Source organism: Letharia columbiana (assembly GCF_014066305.1).
Source record: "Letharia columbiana isolate WasteWater2 chromosome Unknown xpSc0000087_s0, whole genome shotgun sequence".
In the NCBI taxonomy this organism is placed as follows: Eukaryota; Fungi; Ascomycota; class Lecanoromycetes; order Lecanorales; family Parmeliaceae; genus Letharia; species Letharia columbiana.
Window position 1 is genome coordinate 121,743 of NW_023501165.1, and position 16,438 is coordinate 138,180.

Sequence of the window (16,438 nt, forward strand, 5' to 3'; positions counted from 1 at the left end):
ATTTTATTTAATATAATTATAAATTTATCGAATTAATACTTAATTTAATATTATAATTATAAATTATTAGCGATATCTTAGAATTTATTTATTAAATTTATCTTATTAAGAATATTATTTAATAGAATTAATATTTATTAAAACTTAATTTACTTAAATAGAGTTTTAATTTAATTTATTTTTTTAATATTAAACTTTATTATAAGAAAGAAGAAAGAAAGATTTAAAATAAAGTAAAGAGAAGTTTAAATATTTTGAAAGAATAGATATTAGAGATATTAGATTATAAGAGTTTAATATATTTATTTCTTAATTATTTAAAATATTAAGAAGACTATAAATACTTTAAATAATAAATTTTTAAATATACTTACTTCGTTTAAGAAATCTTTTATTTTATAAAGAAGTTATATATAGAGAAATTTCGAAGAATAGTATTTTTAATTAATTATAACTCGACTATTTCTTATTTAATTAAGATTTTATTAAAATCTTAGATATTATAATATATAAAGTTATAAGTAATATTATTAGTATATATTTTAAATATAGAAATATAAGATAATATTAGCTATTTCTTTTAATTCGCTAGTTATATAAATAGTTTAATATCTTCTTTATTTCTCGATTATTATTTATCGAAATTATTTTACTATCTTATTTAAGCTCTTTAAAATCGATTTATTTATTTAATAGACTTTTATCTAGAAATATAATAGCTTAACTTAATTTCTTATTAAAGCTTCTATTAATATATTTCTTTAAATTTATTTATTAATATAAATAAAATAAGTAAATTAATTTTAATTATAATATTAGAATCGATATAGATATAATATTAATATAGATATATTAAATAAGATAACTAAGATATCGAATTATATAAATAGAAGAGAGATATTAAATAGTAGATAAATATCTCTATTAAGATACGCTAGACTCGAATAGATAAGAGAGCTAAGTAGTATATTAAGAATATAGAATACGCTCGTAATATATACTATATCTCTTTCTTACTAGCTCTTAATTAAGCTATAGCGAGTAATCTTTAATAATATTTTCGCGAGAAGTATTAAAAATAAATATATTTATATTATTAAATTAATAGATTTATAAAAGAATAATAATTATATAAATAAATGAAAGAACTATTATTTAATTCTAAACGCGTTTAAGATAATTATAATATTTAAATATTAATTCGCTTTTTTAATAATAGATTAAATTCGTTAGAAAGTATAAACTAAGCTTTATAATCTAATAAATTATAAAGTAATAATATTAATAAGAATCTAGATATTTTAAAATATAAGACTTTTATATATAAATTTTTAAAAAGAAAATATAAGAGAGCTAGCGAGTTAACTTAGTTTATTTAATTAAAGAATATAATAATCTAAAATTTATAATTAACTAGATATATAAATTTAAGACTTTTTAAATTTACTCTATCTTATTTTATTATATATATTATTATATTAATATATTAATAAAGACTATAATTAACTTAATTAAATAGCGAAATATCTTTAATATAAAGATAGAATTTATAGAGCTTAACTATTACGTTAAATTTAAAGTTAAATAATTCTAATTTTAAAATAAATAAAAGATTCGATATTATAAATATAGAGTTAGAAGATTTAAGATAGTCTTATAGCTTCGTGATATATCGTACGAAAGTCGGTTCTTATTAATGTAGATAGATATCTAGTGAATTCGATCTTTATTTTGTATGTTAAGACAAGGTAGACACATCGAATCTCCATGTGCTCACTTCTATATCTAGCTTCACCCATCTTTCCTTCCAACACAGACAACCAACTCCCAGTCCACATACCACCCTTTCCTCGCATTCTCCGCTGCTTCTGCCAAGCGCTCTCTGTACCATTTCTTATCCTCCTGGTTCTTTATCACGTCGCCGATAGCTGCCCACCCAATCAAGCAATCCTCGTTCCATGGTTTGCGGTAAACCGGGAGCGGAGCCTGCGTCACGTAATCGAGGACCTCTAGGCCGCATTGTTCGAACTGGGCCGGCAAAGAGTTGATCCATCTGGTAGGATGTAGAGGGTCAGTTTGAATAATTTGAATGCCTAGACCTTCGACGCAGGCACAAACCCAGGGCTTGAAGAAGAAAGAGCAGTGACTGACCTGACTTCCGGGAACAACGACCTATGGTAGCATGTGACCTGCGTATGTGGATCATCGCTCTTCTCCGCCTTCTCTGGAAACTTGGACATCCAGTCCCTTTCAACCCACTGCAAACAACCACCCGGCTCTGATCAAAGTCAGCTTCAAATCTCCTGGCTGAATGCTTGATCCTTCCCTTAGCTCTAGGATCACAGCTATTCTACGAAGACCACCTTGCTCGGGACTATGTTTGACTCACTAAGCATTCCCTTCAAGTTATTCACCACAACTTGCACGTTATCATCACTAGCTATCGTCATAAAAAATCTCAGATGTACCACGTCGTATTTCCCCTCAAGTTCCTTCGGCAGCGGTTTAAAGATGTCGAGTTTAGATAGCGACACGTTCGGCCCATACCATTCCTGGGGCGGGTATTGCTCGTCCGAAATATCATATCCATCGATGTGAGCTTGTGGCAGCTCGCGGGTGAGCTCCCCGATCCAAATCCTAGCGGGCGGCATTTAGTAAGTGGAGCGAGAACAAACTGTGAGCACATAGCCGCAAGAGAATCTACATACCCTGTGCCGGTGCCAACATCCGCAATACGCAATTGTTCTTGGTCCTTTATAGCGCTTGGTAGCTTGATCGATGGATGGAGCAAGAAGCCGAATTGGGCATGGATGAGGAGGTGGAGCATTGCAAGTCTGTAGAGCGATTAGTGATTCAGAGTGGCATTGTTTCTGTGTAGGTACCTTGCGGAGGCGTAGTAGTTGCGCCCCAGCATATACGGATCTTCACTTGAGGTATTGGAGTTAGACATTGTGCAGTTGAGTGGAATGAAGCCTGTTTGGCTGTCGGAGTGAATGTGGTATCAGGATTTCAAAGGTAGTCGGGCTCATGAGAAGTGAATACGACATAGGTACCTAGCATAAGGGACCGGAACTCAAGCCCGGGTGCAGGGATGTGCACGACATAATCATGCAGAAATCCTCGCTCCTCTGAAAACCCTACATGCAAGATGTCATCATCCTCGGGATGGAGTTTTCTCAATTCATTCCCACGGATGTGCTTGACTGACCAGATTACGAATGAAAACAAAACAACGCAAAAAGCTTGTCCTCTGTATTCGGAACGCCTATTATATAACTCTAGGCTCTTCTATACTCCCCGCACTCGTCATGACTCTCAGCCCTCCCTCATTAGACGACAAGCTCTGAAAGGACCATCTCCTTATCTCCGCCCCTTTCCACATCAACAAGGCAACCCCCCCGTACGCAAAAACCGAAAGAATCGCAGCCATCCCAAGACACCAGCCCGTTCCAACTTTAATTATCCACGCAGGCACGAAAAAAGGAAGTGTCAAACTAAACGCCAGCCTATACACCCCCATGATAGCAGCGGACTCTGACGCATGTCCTTTGAAGCATTCAATGATATAATTGACTGTGACAGGTATTATGGCGTTCGTCGCAAATCCACCCAAGAAGTTGGCGAGCGCAAGAACCATGTAGTGCAGGTGGTATTGCAAGGAGGCGCCATACAGGCCAAGAGCGATGGGTAGGACAACGAGACCCGGTAGCCAGAGTGTGTGGAGTCTGTATTCGGGCTGCCAGATGCCGCCCTTACGGTGGCAGATCCAGAGAGGGATGCGGTCGTTCGCGAAATGCCCATAAAGTTGGGCTATGATGACGCCGAACCAGAGGCACAAGATGACTTTTTAAATATCAGTGAATTTTCACGATTGGGGAATCGATGAGATGTGACTTGCACTCTGCATTCTGCACGGGTGTGAAAGCGTAGCCGCCCATTACGACAGGATCTTGTAGGAAGACTGTTAGGATGATGTTGAAGAATGCGGCGAAGCCAAAGTCGATGAGGGTCAAGGCGCCGCAGAGAATGGTGACGGGGCAGATGCCAATAAGGAAAGAGTTGCAGAAGATCTGAAACTGAATGGGCCTGTTAATCTCTTGATCATCCGAATTTGAAAGATAGATTAGTGTTCCCTGGTGCTTTGCGGCAGGACCTTCTCCGAAACATGGATACGAGTATGTTTGAAGGACTGACTTACAGTTTCGGCCATCGATATTGATGGAATCATGCGAGCTCCACAGAAGAATGTCGCTACCCTGTTCGCAAAGAAATTTTCTGGCCATCTGCCACGGTATTCCCCGCCCTCCGGTGTGCGATCATAATATGTGTCCTCCAGCAGTGCGAGAGTGAGGATGATAATGATGCCTTCAAGACCATTACTCCACCAGAACTGTACGGTCCAGCTTGTAGAGCCAACAATGAACCCACTCATGGTTGGACCCACGACGACACCGGCAAGAAAGGAGAGGTTCAGCACAGTGAAGGCCTTTCCCCGCTGGTGTAGGAAGAAGATATCCACGATAGTGTCAGCACCAAGCGTTGGGGCGGTGCCACCAAAAAGACCTCCGAAGAGCCGCGCTGCGACGAAGGCTCCGTATTGATTCGAGCGGGTCATAGTGGCGGACCATATTCCCGTGACTAAAAGGCCGACCAGGGACCAAAAGAAGATGAATGTTCGTCCATAACGGCGCGCAAGGGGTACCGCAAAGAGGGGTCCGATGGCTATGCCTGCTGTGGCCGCGACTACCTAATCCGTATCAGCATGAACAATGCTAGGAGCTTAGGACGGATGTCTTCCTACGGAATATGAAAGAGCAATTGGATCTCGCTTGTTGTAGGCTTTGGCTTGAACGAAGTACCCAAGAGCATTTCCTAGGCCGGAAGCTGTAGTGACGAAGGATCCGAAACACCAGATGAAAAGTGTAGTAGCCTTTTTCAATGAAGACCAATTCTGCAAAGAATGTGTGATCAGTAGGCTTGTATAGCAGGCAGGGTTTGAGTGAGAGGTTTTACGACATACTAGAGGATCTTTGAGATCATCCGAGGGTTGTGGTATCAGAGTAAAACCCGCCGACGACAGCTTTGCTGGCACTCGGGCCGAGTCGTCGCTCTCATCCTTTTGCCCAGGCTTTCTGGACGAGTCTGTGAGCTCCATGGGTGCGATAGCACACTACGCGATTCTTCATGAATTCGAAGAGTGGAAATAATTGACTTTTCAATGCAGCAGGTCTGATCTTTGGTAGGTCGTGGCGGTATGAAGCAAGTGATGTTGAGGTGAAGATTGAGAGGATAAGTCGTCCAGTACAAACTCCAAGTACACAGAGCAAGAGCATTTTGCCGCACAGCTATGACCCTCCGACTTGGAGATTGGAAGGTGGAAGCGGTGAATCCTAGGTCTGCTCCGGCCCCCTGGCGCTGAAGGTCTTTGGCCCGCGTCTAGGGTGGACGTTGAATACATTCTTCTGCATCAGTGATGGGTGCGGATGATCCCATGGCCGATAAGTTTTCGTAAAGGATACCGAGACGGCTTAAACATGGAGCTCTGCATTCTCTGACAAATCATTCGAGTTTGACAGTGCTGCACTGCGCTCAGAAGAATCTATCAAATCGGGTCGGTTGCGTGATTGGCCTGGGGAAGACGGAAAAGGTTTATCACTAAGGTAAGGCGGCAGCCGGCAGGCGCGCTGGTGCCCGTTCAAGGTCCCGCCAACCCAAAGCCCCAGGCCCAGGCCCCAGGCTTCATAGAAGTCAGTGGTTTTGATTTTGCACGGGCGGCCGTACAGGTGCCATTTACAGAGCAGCCAGGAAAACCTATTCTGCATTTTCCAAGCAGCTCAGTTGACCCATGTGAGTTGAATTAGGAAAAAGGCGATCATGACCGGAGTGATGACATCAAGACCTCCGACGATGGGTAGATGCATGAGCTAAGCAGCACTCTCTCTCATCATGCACTCGTATCCTTGTAGTTACTCTCTAGTCACTCGTTGCCGTCCCTGTGGTTTGCACCTGACCGCTCCACTGAGTTCTCCTTTAGTAGACTAGGCACAGATCACCGGGGTGCCAGAAGGTCTGAGGCATTTCTCTCTTAGAATGGTTTTGCATTCTTGATCCTTCTTTTTCGCTTAATTGTACGGCCGGCATCTATCTGCTTGGCACGTATGCATCTAACAATCGAGGCTGGATGTTGAACCCTTGGGGAGGGTATGATTGGTGGGTGTATCTGCTCCGGACCGCTAAGATGACAGATCTCTCGGCCGTACGAGTATTGCTCTTTCTGCTCTGAGATCCGTGATACCATGCGGCTTCAATGGCGCGCCGATTTTTAGCTGAAGTATGGTAAATGGTAGTAGCTCCAGCGATATGTTCCAAATAACTCTCCGACGATGGCCTTGGAAGGACGAATTCGTGAAAGTCTGCTGTCAGTCAAGTTTCAATTCTTAACAGACAGACTGGGGTGTTGCCAGTTGGCTTCTCCGGCAATTTAAATTTGCATTCAGAGGTCTTTCTTAGGCTGTATATCAGTACCCTAAGAGGTCTGTATTAGTATCCTGAGAGGTCACCCTCCTCTACTTTGCCAGCTTTCCTTCCTATCCCCAAACAAGCAAGCGAATCAAAGAACCCTAACAAAAACCTGCAACAAAATGAGCGGCATCCCTGGAGAAGGCTTCGACAACCGTCAGGTTCAAATAATTGCAGTCACAAGCACATGCTTGGTACTTTCCACCGTAGCGGTTGTACTCCGGCTCCTAGTCCGTTGGTCCTCGGCGGCGGTGTTGTGGTGGGACGACTGGGTAGCTGTTCTTGCTTTGGTCGGGCTCTTCGGGAACCCATCATTGGATTGGTCGCTTACTACTCCTGGTGTCTCAGGTGACTTCATGGCTCGTGAACATCTTCACAATAACCGGTAGGAGCCTTGATACGCATTCTCAGGCTCTAATGCCAGACAAGGAACTTACAGGATTATCCAGGGATCAGTTCTGGCTTGGGAAGACACAACTCTCAAGTGGATCCGAGTAAGATAACATCTTTTGGCGTGGTATGACCTTTACTCACTGGATTTCTCACCCTTATCCTGCGTGCTAACAAGCACTTTCCGCCAGAGCGTCTTCGTCCAACAAATAACATGGGCCCTCTCAACCGGCCTTATCATCCTCGCCATCCTCCTTTTCTACATCCGGATCTTCCCTACTACATGGATGCGCAAGGCCGTCTACACCATAGGCGTTTGGGACATACTTTGGACCATCTCCACAGTCCTAGTCACCATACTCCAGTGCACTCCCATTGACTTTATGTGGAACCAGAACATACACGGCGGAAAATGCATCAATTCTGACGCCTTCTATTTCGCGTGCGGGCTGACCAGCGCAGCCACCATCGTCACCGTCCTGTTCCTACCACTACCGATAGTTTGGAAGTTGCAAGTCTCTAAATGGAGGAAAACAGGGTTGGCGATTTCGTTTACTATTGGAGCCATGTATGTAGTCTTGCTAGGCGCCTTCCAATCTTTTCTAGCGCTGCTGCTAACGTGAGGTCTCTTCAAAACAGCGCTTGTATAGCAAGCATTGTCCGGCTGGTCGTCCTTCTCGATGTCGATTCCAAGGATCTCATGTGTAAGTCAATCTCTCAACAGCCTTTTACATAGACTCGGTGCCTATTTAATCCGTTGGTCATAGACACCAGTACCCTCGCTCAACTCTGGTCCTGCGTCGAAGTCAGCGCTGGCGTCATCAGCGTCTGCCTCCCATCCTTAACTACCCTCTTCCTCCTCCTTTTGGGAAAAAGGCCCAGCAACTCCACGCATCACATCATCTCCACTGACAGACACCGCGATGGAAAGATAGAGAATGCAGAATGCAGTCATACACTGCATGCAACATATGAGACTCTATGGCTGCAGAGCCTGGAATTGATGTGGGCAAGTTTTCTCAACTCGGAAGGGAGCGGATGATCGATCCTGGTTGCCCGTCGCGTTGATCAGGTGAGATATAGTAAGATGGCTTGGGTGCCTGGAGTAGAGCAGGCGAGAGTTGTCATGGTCGCTTTGACGTGGAATACTAAATGCCGGTCCTGAGGTCGTTGTTAGGCTCTAAGATGGCTTTAAACTTGCACGCTACCGATAATTTCAAGAACGACTAATTTACGCATCTAATTAGTGCTCAAAGAGATATCAGCAAGTCATCGTAAGGGTATACACAACCCCACATCTACCCTCTTGTGGAGGAACACGATTAGGCGTTCACTTTCGGATTTTCGTGGCTTAGGCTAACGAATGAATGGAAGGGTTGCGAGGGGAGCTTGATCTCACTACCTCGTGGTGTGGACATGGAACACATAGCTGATTTGAATCTCCTAGGTATTTCATTGGTAAGTGGTGCTGTAGTCGAAGCCTCTTTGAGACTTTGACGCCAAGCCATCGGCGACAACATTTCTGCTCAACTCATCTCGCCAGGCTCTTGCTGCATTTAACCCATGTGCTTACGACTCCTCGCAAAGTAAAGGACCGTAGCTGCTAGGCATGAGAAGTACGACTGTTGTACCAAAATGAAAGAAGCATGGAAAAATGGAGAGGAATTCCCGAAATGACTGTATTCTGTTTGTTCATGTTTATTGCTCACCAAGTGAATCAAGGAAACTGTACAAAAGAAAAGAAAGTCTTGCTATAGTCCCTGTCTACACCTTCTCTTCACCAGATGCCGAGGCCCTCGCCTCTACGGACATAACCCTTCTGGAATTTGGGGTTAGAGCGCTTAGCAAAGACCTGATATCCTCCCACACATTTCGTACCATCAGCCACAGGGATCCATGTGACGGTGAGTTGAGGCGTACACTCGCCAATTTGCTTTCCATCAGGCGAGCAGACGGACTGGCCAGCTGTGGAGCATGTGCCGGTGGACGACGTGGAGGGTGTTGTTGAGCTCGAGGAAGAGTTCGTTATTGCCGAAGGCGCAGAGCTAGGTGCTGCGGCAGCGACGGAAGGAGCTGCGGCGACCACTGGAGAGGCAGAAACTGAAGGAGCAGCAGCCATTGAAGTGGCGGCAGATGCAGGAGCGTCAGAAGTGGCCATCGAAGGAGCAGCCGAAGCAGCACTGGAGGACCCAGGAGATGCTGGAGCAGATGACCCAGACCCAGATGACCCAGACCCAGATGACCCAGACCCAGATGACCCAGACGAAGACCCAGATGAAGACGACCCAGCGGCAGCTGTACTTGAATTCGATGCGGATGAACCACCACCAGCCACAACGTTACATTTAGCGCCTGTTGGGGCAGTGAGTGCGCTGGTTCCATCCTTTTCGACGGAAGCTCCTGGGTCTGGAAATAACACATCGGCTGAGTCCACAGTCTCGCAGTCGGTTGTTGGTATGTTAGCCTTGAACATGCCTGGGAAAGATGGCGTTGTGCGTTCATAGAGCTCGGGAATGCCGAGAGTTTCATTAAGAGTGGCTGCTCTCTTCTTCGATCCTCCGCTGACTTTGATCGACGCGCAGTTCATGTACATCTCCCGGTTGCCTATTTTGTTGAACCAGGTCCAGGCTAAAGTGTATGATCCCGGAGTGATGCCTTGAGGGATGGTGTAGGTGTAATTGCTGCCTCCACTTTGGCCGGCGGCGTCGTTGCCAGAGACGCCTTTGGCAGGGCAGCCCCCCTCAATAGAGTGAATAACCATCCAGCTGGAACTCTTTGTTGCTGGCATATCCGTGGTGAGAGAGATTTGGCATGAGCCTCCACCATGTACTGCAGATCCGATGAACCAGAGTGGCTGTGCTGCACCAATGGCCATCTCCGTGACAATCGCGCCTGCGTTGCTTGTAGCTTTACAAGGGAAGTTGGAGCCATCTGCTACGAGAGGGCTGTTGTCTGGACTGCCGTATGGTGGTGGCGACCCAAGGATCATATGGGCGCTCGTTGTGGCAGCGAACAGGGCGGCTGAGAAGGAGAGAATGGACATGATTGAAGACATGTTGTTGTTGAACCCAGCTTTTGTGCTTCGTTCCCGACGAAGAAGTATGACTTTTGAAGCTGGAGTTTTGAGAGTTGTTGGTTTGCTTGGTGGGAGTGCTGTTGCAGTGGATGTGAAGTAATGAAAAAGAGGAAGGAGACTTGTGAAGGAATATTTAAAGGCGACCAGCGCAGTAAGGAACAATTGAAATTCGCGAAGTACAATGAAATACTGTACAATGTGTTATTGTGAGATTTGAGAGAGAACAATGGGGAGATCACTACAATCTTAAAGAACAATGGAGATCAATGGTGCTACTCAACTACGAGGCAAGACGTTTGCAGTGAATGTAAGGGGCAAAAGGAAACAAAGGTACAACATAGCGAAGCAAACTTGAGCCCTGACCTTGGGGTCGAATACGGCCTGCGTGAAACAACCCAATCTAGATTTGCAGAACGTTCGCAGAATGTAGCCGTGTCTTGTCCAATCCTTGGGCGTAGAATACCCCATCTGGCGATGAATGGTTGTTTGATATTAGTGAGCAGAGCGGGTAAGAAGTAGTAGCAGGGACTCGGATAAGATAATGAGCAGTAAATAAAAGTTCCATTGCACGAGAATCAATATCCAAGGGAGAAGTCTGAAAGCATCATACGCGTAGTGTTTCAGGTTCGGCGGCGGTTAGGAATTACTTGGCGCTTCGATAGGCCACAAACAGCCAGAACTTGTCTCGGAGAAAACTGTGTCACAAGCGGTGCCTGCATATCGCAGTTTTAGTTTACCGTGAATGAACGCAGAAGACGAGGCTGAAGGAAACGCGGGTTGGTGAAAGGAAGGATCCTTCTCTGCCAAGTGATCTCGGGATAATCTCGGAATGACGACATATACGAGTAAAGACATCTGATACTCTAAGCCTTTTGGAGCTTAGCGTGGTGTCTCGATCCGAATCCTTGGAGTTGATTATGGCTCGGAGAGAAACACGCCGAGTACACAGTGTTCAACATACTATACATACGAGCGATGTATCTCAATTCAAGCACATACGAGAAGTTTCTCGCGATAGTCATTCATGCTCCGGAGTCATGTGATGCCAGACAGCCTCTCAGCTATGCTGTTCACTGATCGCCGGATCCGGCTCGGATTGTGGCATCTACCCGCTGCTCGTAATCTGCGAAGACAATTGCATAGCGGAGATCATTTTACTGTTGTCTGGGCATCATACCGCCAAAGGTGTTGAAATCCTACGTTTGCGGAGTAGACCGTTTTCGAAAGCGTTCCATCACCGAAAGGTAAGAACACAGACTGGTACGAGCAACAGAGCGTCGAATCGCTGAACTCTAGCGGTCCTAATTTGCTGAACACTTCCAGTATCAACGGATATGAAGACTGCTTTGACGCAGCCTCTGACCCACTCCTAGTACCAGCCCAAGCCAACGACTGCCTTCACGCTGCGATACAAATCCTCTAGACAGTGTCACTTACTCGGCCCATTACTTTTGCAAGGAGACGAAGTGGGGGTTCTTCCAGCTGCCAGAGGTCTTTCGGTATGGCACCTCCATGATCTCTGTGGACTTTACACTCTGGACAGTACACAAGGCTTCCTTGGATCTTTCCATGAAATGTGTAGGAGGGTTCTCTCATGTTGGTGGGAAGTTTTTGGTTGGGCCAGAGAAGCTTGTCTATTACTGGTCTTCGGGAGAACTTCAAAAAGCAGCATCTATAGACTGGGAACTGGTCCAAGCAGCACCAAACATGGCCAATAACGTCACTCTAGAAGTTGCGTGAAAGGTATCTAAAATCGCCAGATGGTAAAAGTTGTTGAGCCAACTCTTTTGACCCTTTGTTCTCCGCATGCTTATTTCAGAGAGTCGGTGTCTTTGATGGTCATCGAACAATCACCTGACATTGTTGCGCTTACGGTCTTTGTCCGGAGTCTTTCGTTGGTTTGGATTTGCCCTTGTGTTAAGCCCCAGTCACTTTGTGCTACCTCATTTCTGTAGGACTAATTGTTTCATGACAACTTAATCAAAGCGAATGGATTACTCCCTCCTCTTTCATACTCCCAAACTCTCCGATCACGGTATTTTCACATTTGCTCGACGGAAAATTTAGTCTGTTCACATTCGACATGAAGATCTGTCCTGTCACTCTGTTGATCGACGACGAGTCAAGCAAGGCCGAACACGAAAGTACAATGTGTCCCGTCAGCAGTGTCAACTATACAGTCAACAAAATTGAGACTGAGGCCGACGATGAAAGCCATACGTCTACTGTCAGCAAGACGTTGATGGAACAAACCTTAAGGGAGCAGACTGAAGAGACTAGGTTATACCTCGTTGAGATTGCAAGGGACGAGTATATAGACCAAGATGCTCGATCCTTTGCCCGGACAGTAGCCGAGATAGTGGAGTGGTGGCAGCAGTACGCCAAAGAGAAGAACCCAACCACTCACCAAATCGACTTTGGCGTAGGCCCGCCGCTCGATCTACTCATGGTCCTTGCCCTTGTACCAGAGAAATACCAAGGTTTCATTCGCATCGAAGACAAGCATCGATCGCCCTACGGTAACGGGGAGAACCTGAGCTGGTTACATGAACAGACCATGGACGTTCTTATAGGGCTCGGGAAGGACCCATTTCCAGCGTCTATACTTTTCGGGCAAGGCTTAGCCTCCATGGTCCGGGACGACGTGGATGAAGGTTGGCGAGTCTTCACCGGACGGTCTTGGCTTGAGGACCAGATTCACCTATGGTCGAACGACGAGCTTGAACCAAACCTATACCAGTTCCCACCTGAGACAAAAAAAATTGTCTTTTGCTTCAACCCCACCGAAATCCACTGGACAGTCGTTGAGGTGAAGTTAGCCAACGACGTATGGACCTATACTCTTTACAACTCCCTTTTCCAGGGCGAGAAAGGACCAACGTGGCGAGCGTGCCAAGAACAGTTCCCGCTTCTCGAGCAGCTGATATGCCATGCCTCGGGGTTTCCAGAGCCAGACACTCGCGAGATCGTTGCAGCAACATCAGCGCAGCAGGACAACACGTACGATTGTGGACCCATCGCGATATACAACGCTTTAGAGCTCCTGGAAGGTCGCAGGCCCAGGACTGAGGTGGATGCAGAAGAGCTCCGCTTGAGGTATCTTATGCGCATCCTCAATGGTCTCTATTTGTTAGATGAGAGGTTAGAAACGCCAGAGTTCAGAGCTTGTATGCGAGAGATATGCTTAGAGTATCCGTCATAGGTTTCGTTTTTATTTAGATACTGAACTCAGGAGACAGAAACACCGCAATGGTTGTAGATCCAAAGATGTAAAAGACAATAGATCCAAATATGTAAAAAATAAAAAAGACTCTCTCTTCATTTCTTAGTATATACCTTTCTGTAAACCTTCGCTCGGGAGTACTCTTGAAACTACCTGTATTGAACCAGATTCATAGTATCCCCATTTCTACGTATTGCGTGCTGACTTCAAAGTCGTTATCAGAAATGGACCCTATAGGATTACCATGCGTTTGCTCGACATCTATGGTATAGCAATCGTGGGCTTACAGATGTTCCTTACCGTGGCTGTGTCAAAGACTGACGAAGCATGTCCCACTCCCTCAGAATCCTCTCAGCCGCCTTCCAATGATGACTCGCCTCTAAGCCAAGCGTCGAGAGTGCTCGTCATACGCCAGACGCGAGTACTCAGGTCCAGCACATTCCTCGAAGAGAAGCTTGAGCTCTTGTTGCTCCGGTGTGAAAGGCAAGTTACTGGCTCCTTCAACTTCATATGGCCAAGGCAGCGAGCCATCCTCGTCAACATGGTCATCAACATTGTAGGCCCATAGCCACCCAGATGGCTCGCAGTTCACGAACTTTGGTGCAAAGACCGCCCCGTCCCGGTCAAAAATCCCTGTGACCTCAAGAGAATTGTCTGGTTGGAGTTTGACCATGATGTTGCGAGGGTGTAAGTCGACGTGGCACAGCAATTCTTTATGCAGAGCTTGGAGCATGGCATTCCAGAGCTTGACGTCTGGATCATGGTCACGTTGTCCGGCAACAGACCATACGCACCAACGAGTGAGTTAGGATTCGAGCAACTCTACGGCAGAGCTTGAATGCGAACAAGTTTCTTGGCGTCCGGGCCTTCAAGAAGCTCACCATAACCATCCCTCCCCCCTAGTTCGAATGGAACGATCAGCAGCTTTTCTGACTCTTTTTCTGTGACTACGTATGCAGTTACTTGTATAATGACTGTCAGTATGGTTTTTGTGCTTCAAGGACGCCGGCGACTGAACTCCCTCACGACAAAAGCTATCTGATTTACACCGCCCAACTTGCGAGCGACACTATATGGCTGGCTATAGCTGAGATCATTCCATACCAAATTGATATCAGTCCCGGGAATGCGGTGCTGTAGTTCGTATGGTTTCTTCAGAGAGTTGTCACGGCTGAAGTCCTTCGCCGCAACCTGGGCCACAGGTATTGACGTCCTCTCGCGCACATAGTTCAAAGTGGCCACTTCCCGGTCAGGTCTGGATGTCTTCTCTCGTGGTACTCGAAGGATCAGCCTGCGACTGTCCACGCTGTATGATGAGGGTAATATTATACCCGTGATGCGGTTGTAATCGCCCCCCGGGAGCCGCTCTATCAGTGGGATTTGTAGCGAGGGGACAAGAGAGCCGCAGAAACTATTCGTGCGCAATCGGGCGGCAGCTTTACTCTTCAGGATACGAAGCTTGATGGATTTCTCTGGAGGCCATAGCTTTTGGCAGAGTCTACCGACACACTCACTGAACACATCGTAAGGCTCCCGATCACATTTAATAGTTGAGGTGTGTGAGCCTCCAGAGGGGGAGGTGGTAGAAGAGTTTGATCCAACAAATGCTTGTTGGACAAGGTGGGCGAGCTGGGAATCTCCCCGCGCGTCTCCGCCTTCTGCGCAACAGTGGGACTGTGGGCTTAGTTAGGGTCTTATTATGAGGCCATAGCGTTCGTGGTTGTTTAATCAACCGTTCCATCATTATGCGATATGCGATAGTAGGGAGACAGGTGGCCATGGCGGGTACTATTTGTATGGCCACTGCACCAGTAGTGGGCTCTTCATTCGAATTGTTCTCTTTCAGAGCCATATCATTGTTCTCCCTCCCACCCACACCTATATAGGCTTCATTTTCACTCCAGGGCATGTCGCTTAGATATGGGAATTTTTCTAGCGCTTGGGGGCCTTTCTGGGCTATTTGCATGTCCAGAAAGGTCTTAGCTGCCCCAGTATTGGATATGCCCAATCATATATCTATATATCTACTTGGGCATGCGTCATTTCTGTATGGCCTCACTGTTTGCGAGCACCAATGCGCTGCCGGAGACGGTGGGCTTGTCAGAGCAAAACGTTCTGTTTTCCTATGGTCGGAGCCCATGATTTTGAATGTTCGAGGAAAGTGGCTGTGATTTGAGCCTTATTCTACGTGAAGATATATGCGCAGAAAAGTAGCTGGCGAAATTTCTACGGAGATGGAGAATTAATAACACTACGGACTTACCACAAAAAAGGAAGGAAAAGTGTTTTCTATTGTTATGATTTCACCTTGGCGAGAAGCCTAGTATTTTGTCTATGCTGGAGTCAGCCAGATACACCAAATCAAACATTTTTGTTCTTCTTGTTTGAGCTCGTCAATCATCAACCCTGTCTACACTCTGCACTTGGTTCTTTGAAATCTTAAGCTTGGTCTGAAAGTACTCACTCTCCTCAAGGCAAAGGTGTCAGAAACACGTTTTTCAGCCTCTCAACGGTCAATGCCGCCTTCCTTGCGATTCTAAGGAAGTGTTATAGGCTTTCTTTTTGTACCACTTGATTGAGTGACGATTGACCCTACAACACCTATGCAACTATCTTGGGGTTTCTCATAAATATTCTTCCGTGCTTCCATCTGCAACAGCAGTCCTCGTTGAGCCTTTATTACCCATTACCGTCACGATTGATCCTCTTAAGGTACGGGTTCCCACTGCACAGCAAACGAAAAGCGACAAATACAATGACCAAACCTGATCATTGCCCGAAGAGATCGCAGGGCGGCTGCCGCATGGTCGAGGTTATCTGCACCAAGCATCAAATTAATGTAAAACCGTCTTTGTGGGGGAAGACAATGTGGTAAGAAGCATCCCAAAACCGAGCGCTGCCCCAAATGTGGAAGCTAGGGAGTCTACTCGCCCTAAAAAGCAGTCCTTATCACGGTAGATCTTCGATCACACAGGTAGAGGCGTGGTAGGGGTTTTAAATATGTATTTATATTCTCGTTCATATTGTATCCAAAGCCTTTAGCAAGCTTCTTCGGCAGACGCATCGTTTTAGTCGCAGCATCTCAGGTGAATTACGGACCACCTTGCGTTGAAAATAACTTCCTATCCACTTTCTAGAATTGTTGTGCACAATTTGACATCCTTAAGGTCCTATTTGTGAACGTGGTGGTCTCTCTACTTTATACTTATCGAACGAGGCACACACACTGT

At 45.7% G+C, this 16,438-nt stretch overlaps 7 protein-coding genes across 7 annotated transcripts; 2 read left to right on the forward strand and 5 right to left on the reverse strand.

Annotated features, from left to right (window-relative positions):
• Positions 1-1,791: 1,791 nt before the first annotated feature.
• On the reverse strand, positions 1,792-2,950 carry HO173_013099 (uncharacterized protein; the record flags this gene model as incomplete). The annotated part of the gene is made up of 5 exons (XM_037314924.1): positions 1,792-2,053; positions 2,152-2,278; positions 2,390-2,637; positions 2,709-2,834; positions 2,883-2,950. The coding sequence occupies 5 exons, from the start codon at positions 2,948-2,950 to the stop codon at positions 1,792-1,794; spliced, it is 831 nt and encodes a 276-aa protein (XP_037158166.1).
• A 318-nt stretch (positions 2,951-3,268) lies between these two features.
• Positions 3,269-5,155, reverse strand: HO173_013100 (uncharacterized protein; the record flags this gene model as incomplete). Its single annotated transcript, XM_037314925.1, has 5 exons — positions 3,269-3,843; positions 3,899-4,076; positions 4,199-4,747; positions 4,802-4,951; positions 5,021-5,155. 5 exons carry the CDS (start codon positions 5,153-5,155, stop codon positions 3,269-3,271), a joined length of 1,587 nt encoding a protein of 528 aa, XP_037158167.1.
• Positions 5,156-6,641: 1,486 nt separating this feature from the next.
• HO173_013101 (uncharacterized protein) lies at positions 6,642-7,951 on the forward strand (the record flags this gene model as incomplete). Its single annotated transcript, XM_037314926.1, has 6 exons — positions 6,642-6,809; positions 6,868-6,904; positions 6,969-7,036; positions 7,101-7,477; positions 7,549-7,613; positions 7,677-7,951. 6 exons carry the CDS (start codon positions 6,642-6,644, stop codon positions 7,949-7,951), a joined length of 990 nt encoding a protein of 329 aa, XP_037158168.1.
• A 735-nt stretch (positions 7,952-8,686) lies between these two features.
• On the reverse strand, positions 8,687-11,581 carry HO173_013102 (uncharacterized protein; the record flags this gene model as incomplete). Its single annotated transcript, XM_037314927.1, has 2 exons — positions 8,687-10,174; positions 11,423-11,581. The coding sequence occupies 2 exons, from the start codon at positions 11,579-11,581 to the stop codon at positions 8,687-8,689; spliced, it is 1,647 nt and encodes a 548-aa protein (XP_037158169.1).
• Positions 11,582-12,068: 487 nt separating this feature from the next.
• Positions 12,069-13,187, forward strand: HO173_013103 (uncharacterized protein; the record flags this gene model as incomplete). The annotated part of the gene is made up of 1 exon (XM_037314928.1): positions 12,069-13,187. One exon carries the CDS (start codon positions 12,069-12,071, stop codon positions 13,185-13,187), a length of 1,119 nt encoding a protein of 372 aa, XP_037158170.1.
• Positions 13,188-13,587: 400 nt separating this feature from the next.
• On the reverse strand, positions 13,588-13,881 carry HO173_013104 (uncharacterized protein; the record flags this gene model as incomplete). Its single annotated transcript, XM_037314929.1, has 1 exon — positions 13,588-13,881. One exon carries the CDS (start codon positions 13,879-13,881, stop codon positions 13,588-13,590), a length of 294 nt encoding a protein of 97 aa, XP_037158171.1.
• A 149-nt stretch (positions 13,882-14,030) lies between these two features.
• On the reverse strand, positions 14,031-15,174 carry HO173_013105 (uncharacterized protein; the record flags this gene model as incomplete). The annotated part of the gene is made up of 3 exons (XM_037314930.1): positions 14,031-14,170; positions 14,222-14,882; positions 14,998-15,174. The coding sequence occupies 3 exons, from the start codon at positions 15,172-15,174 to the stop codon at positions 14,031-14,033; spliced, it is 978 nt and encodes a 325-aa protein (XP_037158172.1).
• Between the last annotated feature and the right edge of the window lie 1,264 nt (positions 15,175-16,438).